General features: G+C 38.0%; 1 protein-coding gene across 2 annotated transcripts; it reads right to left on the reverse strand.

Moving 5' to 3' along the window:
- Nucleotides 1–1,583: 1,583 nt before the first annotated feature.
- LOC121985407 (inactive protein kinase SELMODRAFT_444075-like) lies at nt 1,584–5,241 on the reverse strand. 2 transcript variants are annotated; one of them, XM_042538845.1, is made up of 11 exons: nt 4,919–5,241; nt 4,735–4,841; nt 4,534–4,655; nt 4,321–4,445; nt 3,688–4,224; nt 3,340–3,588; nt 3,083–3,249; nt 2,924–3,003; nt 2,679–2,826; nt 2,398–2,547; nt 1,584–2,300 (listed from the first exon to the last, which is right to left on the reverse strand). In XM_042538845.1, the coding sequence occupies exons 1-11, from the start codon at nt 5,208–5,210 to the stop codon at nt 2,046–2,048; spliced, it is 2,232 nt and encodes a 743-aa protein (XP_042394779.1). In that variant the 5' UTR covers nt 5,211–5,241; the 3' UTR covers nt 1,584–2,045. The 2 variants fall into 2 exon arrangements, with proteins under 2 accessions (XP_042394779.1, XP_042394780.1); XM_042538846.1 differs by lacking the exon at nt 1,584–2,300 and having other exon boundaries at nt 2,503–2,547; nt 2,630–2,826.
- Between the last annotated feature and the right edge of the window lie 2,185 nt (nt 5,242–7,426).

A 7,426-nucleotide genomic window follows, 5' to 3' on the forward strand; every position in this document is an offset into this window, starting at 1 on the left:
CCAATTTGCATCAATAATACATGATAGTTGTAATAAAAAGGTGATTACGTTCATTCCAGATGTCCCTCACAATCCGTCCCAAGTTATGTGAAGGAAAATAAATCACGGGATCAGTTTATGACCCATTGTCAAGTGATTAAGGAGTGGGAGGAGTTTTCCCCCGAGAGTATGTATCCGTCGGAAATTGATTCCTATCCCATTATAGTACATTTGTCACTCTCTAATCAACTGAATACCCCGTGGGGGCAATAATGCATGATAGTTGATGCATTATTTGTTGGCGCAATAATGCTTTTAGTGTGGTCGAGTTGTTGTCATGGGTAACATGACGCAATCAAGTTGGATGAATTATACTCGATGACTAAGTCCGTAACAATGTGAACTTCAAGGTGATCAATGATGGATGGTTTGGAGCTTCTAAGGCATTGTAAATTTCTAACAACGTGAACTCTAAGGCAGTGTAACTAAAGGAGGATTCCATAGGTGAACAAAGAAGAATGATATATTAAAGTAGACTTGAAAAGTTTAGTGCATACAAGGGCTTGAGGGTGTAACACAAGATGAACTCAAGAACAACGAGGTTTCAAATGAAATGAAATGAAATCTTGGGTCTTTGGGGTTATCATCGAGGATGATGTGTTTAGCTAAATAAAGGTAGAATATCTAATATTTTGAGTGAGACTTTTGACCAATTGACAAGAGGTCCCACGTTATAGTTATGGTTGAGCAAAATCCAGCTAACTGATTTAATTTGGTTCGGTTAATTCTAAAATTTATTTTTTAAAAAAAAAATCTTGATTATTTGGTTTATTCAGTTTGGTATTGATTTTTAAATTCGGAATTCAATTAAATCATCCATTAGGATCAGTTGACCATCGATTCAGGTATGTGATAAAAAAAATCTCTAAAAATCTCAGACAATGAGATTAACACTTGAGTGACTCAGTCAATTGACGTCCGTAAATCGAGTACAGTAAGGTCCATAGTCAATTGGTACAGTCTATTTGTCCGCATAGCAGCCAACTGTTGGTGGAGGAGTAGCCGACTATGGAGATTTTGGTTACCGAATTAATCAATTTTATATCAATTCAATTTGTTTGATTTTAGTAGCAAATTTTGGGTTCGATTGGTCCAAAAAAAAAAACAGTTAGTTCGGTTTTAATTAATTCAGTTTGGTTAGTTCAGTTTAAACGGAATGCCAGTCCTAATTATAGTTAGCAGTTAAACTTCATTCTTGTTGTTTTCTGTGGGCTTAGTAGTTAGCAGTTATCTTCAGTCTTGTTGTTTTCTGTAGGCTTAGGAAGGTGCAAGCGGAGTGAAGTCAATTTCTAAGCAGATTCTATAATTGTCATCAAAGCAGTGCTATCATTCAACAAGAAGATTAACGTCTTCGAGCTAAGGTGGTGGCAGAGGTTCCAACTGCTAACAACATTGAATGTGCCACCTCCGATTGGATTTGCAGGGGAATAATAACAATAATGGGTTTGGTTGGTTCCAACCAATCGAGATCAACCTTAATCAATTCAATTAGTGATCACGGTCTTAATCAATTTCAATCAATAAATAAATGTGTTATAGGAGACTTTGTATCATAAATTCATACAACCAACTTCTATATATATGTCTCTTTAGTTATTGCAATACAACACAAGAAATTTCACAATCTCATCCTCTCTCCCTACACTTCTTGTGTTTTATAGTCAGGTGTCAACCGAGCAACCGTCAAATATGAGGCAAGCAACACCCTGATATCGGGTGGCAGTCGAGCATTCACTTAACACCTGATGTCTAAAATAAACAAGATCTAATTGTTTTTTTGTATAGTGCCACTTGAACCTTGTAGTGACTTAATACAAGGAATTTTAGCCCCTTTTCGGGCTTTCTATGTTCCTCATCCTTTGGGTTGAGGAACTTCTCAACTAGAAATGAAATTGTCCCAACAATTGCTCAAGGAGCGGAGGAGGGTACCAACACCACCTCGCATCCATCCTCCTAGAAGTACAAGTTAAAATTATAGTGAAAAAATGACTATCGTAAGATAACCGTCAATCAAAGCTCGAGGAGCGACTCCATCTGCCTTGCAAATACTCCTCGAGAGATAAGCTTGCTATTGGTGGTTCTATGCTGCTGACCGATGACGAATCATCGTCTATGTCTTCCAGTGCAAGAGTGATATGAGATTGGATGTTGTTATTCCCAAATGCTCCCTCATCATCCAACCCATCCAACTCTTTTGAATTTTGAACTTGCAATCTCGCCCATCGTAGAACCTCATCATCACCTTGCAGTAGTTTCAATACCTATGATAGGAGAAGAATAACATGATGAAAATGGAAATTAGAACTATTACCAAATACGAGATAGTTTGGGATAACTATAATGATGATGAGATCTTACAAGTGTCATATGAGGCCGCGATCGAGAGGCGCGCTTAATACAAAGTGAGATGGCTAGGATCATACTTTCCAGTTGAGCCTCATCGTAACTTTTTCCTAAACATGGATCAAGAAGCTCCGTAACTCCCTCACCTTGGAGGATTGGCATTGCCTGTTATTAGGATCAAAATATTGCTCAAAATTTATAGAATCACAAAAGAAATCCCAATCGCTGATTCTGAATAAAATCTTACTGTTTTGTTGTTCCCACACAAAAATACAGAATTTTGAACTTGGACGTACCCACATAACCAAGCTCTCTTGGCCCTTGGGGCACCCTGTGTCGATGGGCTTCCTTCCTGAGATAAGCTCCAAAAGTACCACACCAAAAGCATAGACGTCGATTTTTTCGTTCACCTTTCCGTACGCAAAATATTCTGGAGCCAAATAGCTATATAGGAACAAGACTTGCGACATGTTAACTAGATCAATTCTGAACTAACCTGCTTAACGAAAGGTCTCAGGATGATCAAGAATGCACAACTCACCCGAAAGTCCCGGCTACATCACTGCATATCAGTTGTGATGCTGAAAGTGATGCCCATTTAGCGAGTCCAAAATCAGCCAACTTAAGCATAAAAAGTTCAAAATGAGTAATTGGTGAGATAGAATGGAAGGAAAAAAATTTCTTTAGACTTTTTGCATACCTTTGGTTCAAAATCTTTGGAGAGGAGAATGTTGGAGGACTTCACATCTCTATGGATCACAGGTTGAGCATTGCTGACTCCATGAAGATAATTCAATGCCTCAGCAATGCCAACTGCCACCTTGTACCTCTCAGGCCAGCCAAGGGCATTTTCGATCAAACTCTCACCTGACAACAAATAGGATTTTATTACAAGACTGATGATTGAATCGAAGCACACAAAAACCAGTATTTACGAATTCAACTGGATGTTCTCACCATGAAGGTTGTCCTCTAAGCTACCTCTTGATAGGAAATCATAGACCAATATGAGATTCTCTTTTTCAATGCAAAATCCAACCAAAGAAACAATGTTCTTATGATGCAAGGATGTCGTGATCTCGATTTCTGTCACGAATTCATCCATTACATCTGCAGAAGATTTCAGAATTTTCACTGCCAATTCCTTTCCATCCGAAAGGCAACCCTTGTAAACACGACTGCTGCCTCCTTTCCCAATCATTTTATCTGTGCATGTTTCACAAATATCTAAAGCTAAGTTCTTGTCATTGCTGTTGATCCAATCAAATCTACAGGCAAGATAACAGATGGGTGAAAGTAGAGAACCTGGTGAGAAGCCAGAAGTCATATGAGCGAGTTCCTTGTAGCTGAACAATCTGCAAACCGATGAGCACTTGTCTAGGAGATGTTCCAATTCCTTGGGAAATTCCATTTCTTCTTCTACAATGTGTGAATGCATGGGCTTGGAGTCAGGATGAATTGTGGATGCTGCAGAGAATCGACTCGGCAGACGCATCGCCCATTGAACAACCGAGATCTGTGATCCATCAGTTGAAGAAGTTCGGGTGTGAGGAGGCACTACTTTTCGGAGGAGAGGCCAACCAAGTCTCACTTCCTCATGAGAAAGAAGCGAAATGGAGCTTGAAGAATCAGGTTCACCTTTCCTCTCAGGAACCAGAGCCAAAGATAGATCCTTCATTCTATCATCTTTCTCTATGATCTCAAGGCAGCTGGAGCTGCTTTTTTTCAGATTAGAGAGTCTTGTTCTTGCGTTTAGGAGCTTTGTGTAGCTCCTATCCAATGCTTGCCCGCCTGCGTATGCTGTTGCTATGTTCTTAGCTTCCCTGTGGGTTTCCTTGTCCTCTAATCATCGATTGGATCATATTCACAATAGAAGTGAATCAGGCAATACACATCGAATTCAAAACCATCCAGCAAAATTGTAAACAGGCAACCAACCTACGAGCTGCGAAGGCGCAGAGGCTTCTCTCTTGAAGACGATCTTGCTGTTGCTCACCTCAAAAACTGAGCAATCTCGAGGTAGTTTCCTCGCACAGTACTTGGCGATCGAGTTGAATGAATACCTAAACGAAATCAATAGCTTTTAAATCAACCGAAACAGCGACCAGGGGAAGAATTTGTATGAAAATTGATTGGATCGAATCGACTCACCCAAGAGCGCGATCGTGTTTAGCGGCGCCTACGACAAGCTTGCCGGCTCGGTAGGAGAGGGCTTCGCGGACCAAAACCTTGCGGACGGAGAACCCTCGGGCTATCTTCATCTTCAAGTCAACCTATCAAGGAATCAAGATCGAAGAAAATAAATTAGCCCACCCACCAAAGGAAAGCAGCGGAGCAGCCTCCAAAATCCACCTGCTTTAGGTTGCAGAACCCCTCGTAGACGGCGAGCGTGGCGTCGAACGCTTTGATGAGAGATAAGAGAGAGGAGTAGGAGCAGCTGAGGCCGTCCTCCGACGAGTCTACCACCGAAAAGAAGAGCGATCAGAGGGCCGGAAAAGAGAAGATGAACGGTTGACCAGCGGACGAAAAAAAGTACCGAGCGGGGTTAAGGGGAGGACGTGCAGGGCGATGACGCGATCGCCGGCGTCGGCGAGTTTGACGAGGGACCAGGTGAGGAGTTCCCGGCTATCGGCGTCCATCTTTACACCCACCACCATCATCCTCCCGCCGCCTCCATCGGACTCGTTCTGCTGCTTCTTCTTCTTCTCCTGCAACTCTTTGACGCCGGTTTCTCGCACAGCGCGCAACGGCATCGCCGACGAGTTGTTGATTCCGCTCCTCTTCTTTGTCCTCTCCTCCTCTTCCTCCTCCTCCACTCCGATCCTCATCGATCGAGTGCCTCCTCTGCTGCGATGGAGGAGCACCCTCCTACGCGAGTCTTAAGCTGAAGAATGAGGATCCCCTACAATTAGCTCCGCCACTGGTTCTGATCTTGTGCATCACTGACCGTTCGATTCTGCATGGAAGAGTAAGACCTTGGACGGGATCCTAACTCAATCCAACACTAGAGTGAACAAATTTAAATATATATTTTTTTATTATTTTGCTTCTAATTTTTAATACCATTAAATTATTAACAAAATAATATCAATAATATTGTTTAAGTATTACGTGTAAATATAAAATCCGAAAGTAGGGGTGAGCAAAAGTTTGGTTAAACCGAATAAACCGATCGAATTTAAAAATTCGGTTCGGTTTATTCGGAAATTCAATTTTTTATTTCTAAAAAATCGGTTAATTCGGTTAATTCGGTTCGGGTTCGGTTTTGATTTTTTTTATTTGGTTAAACCGAATAAACCGAATAGACCGAATTTTTAAACCAAATCGGTTTTTTAGACCATAAATTTTAGACCAAACCAAATTTTTATTAAGCTAAACCAAATTTTTAGAAAAAATCGGTTTATTCGGTTTGTTCGGTTTTCTTGGAAATTCGGTTCGGTTCGGTTCAGTTTTTATCGAAAATCGGTTCGGTTGGGTTTATTCGAAAACAAATCGGTTCGGTTTGGTTCGGTTAATTTGGTTTGGTTCGATTTGATTTTAACCGAATACTCACCCCTATCCGAAAGTAGGACTCGAAATAAATATTTTATTTGGGTTGAATTGGAATATTTGACCAAGTAAAAGGAGAGAATTTTTTTCCAAGGGATGGGCGTCTCATTTGACCAATGATAGAGAGTTGAGTGGAGGAATTGTGGAGCCAGACGTTTAGATAGAGAAAGTAGAGTGAATGAATTTAGAGCCATACAAGTTGGAATGTTTAAATTGTTTGACTTAATATAGTTTTTTTCTTAATTTGAGAGTTTGTTTTGAGGTAGGTTTATTTATATGTTATTAAGCTTATTTCCCCGGATAAAGTTATTATATTTTTAAATTTATTTGATTGATGAATGAGTTTAATTTACATGTTTATTTGTTTAGTTCAATTATCTTTTGAATAATAAAAATAAACTTTGCTAAATTGAATATTAAATTTCCTCATAGAAAATTTGATTGGTTTATTCTAAATGAACAAGTGGCAAACTAGAGTATAAATTTTCCCCGGATAATAGCGCAGGGACAGGATAATAGTACTGTTTTCTTAATTTTCTATAAATTTTTATCGAATCCTGTAGGTAAAAGTTTTGAAATTATCAAATCGCTAGAGTAGTTTATTAATGATCAAATTAAGTACCCACTTTTATTTTTACATCTACTGCATATCCCAATTAAGTTGATTTTCTATAAGACGAGTTATTTTACATCTACTGCATATCCCAATTAAGTTGATTTTCTATAAGACGAGTTAATTTTTTTAGTTAGTTTTAACTTATTCGTGTTAAAAAAATTATTCATCTTAATATATTTGGTGAAATTAATGTTTGTTAATACTTTTACAATAAGGAGAATTAGAAAAATACATAGAAATTGATTTTATGTCATTTCAAGGTCTCTAGATTCATCATCTCATTTCAGTCAAAATCAACTAATAAACTTAGAAATCTCGAAATGACATTAAATCAGTTCTATATGTTCACCTAGTTTTCTTGATTGTAAAAACACTATCAGATATCAATTTGACCAAATATATTCAGAGCAGTGATTTTTAAATACGAATGTGTCTGAAAAATTAATTCATGTTTAAAAAATTATTACTCTTAATATATTTGGTCAAATTTATATTTGGTCAAATTAATATTTAAGAACATGAATATAATCATAAGAATTAGAAAAACTCATAAGACATGGTTTCATGTCATTTTGAGCTTTCTACGTCCATCAACTAATTTTGGTCGAAATTCTTTAGGTTCATTCGGTCAAAATCGATTGATGGACCTAAAGTACTCTGAATGATTTTAAATCATGTTTTATGAGTTCGTCTAGTTCTTATAAGTATATTCATATCCTTAAATATTAATTTGACCCAACATATTGAGAATGATGATTTTTTAAACACGAATGAATTTTTCGGACATATTCGTATTAAAAAATCACTGCTATATTTGGTCAAATTTATGTTTGATATTTTTTTTTTTTTTACAATAAGAAGAACTAGACGAACATATAG

This window comes from Zingiber officinale, chromosome 5B (assembly GCF_018446385.1).
Source record: "Zingiber officinale cultivar Zhangliang chromosome 5B, Zo_v1.1, whole genome shotgun sequence".
Classification (NCBI taxonomy): domain Eukaryota; kingdom Viridiplantae; phylum Streptophyta; class Magnoliopsida; order Zingiberales; family Zingiberaceae; genus Zingiber; species Zingiber officinale.

Excerpts from the sequence above, each read along its gene's own strand:
- LOC121985407 (XM_042538845.1), bottom strand. The coding sequence starts at position 5,210 with ATGAGGATCGGAGTGGAGGAGGAGGAAGAGGAGGAGAGGACAAAGAAG. Across the intron at positions 4,842-4,918 it reads CCTCCCCTTAACCCCGCTCG|ACTCGTCGGAGGACGGCCTC; the intron begins GTACTTTTTTTC and ends TTTCGGTGGTAG. Across the intron at positions 2,548-2,678 it reads AAGAGAGCTTGGTTATGTGG|GCAATGCCAATCCTCCAAGG; the intron begins GTACGTCCAAGT and ends TCCTAATAACAG.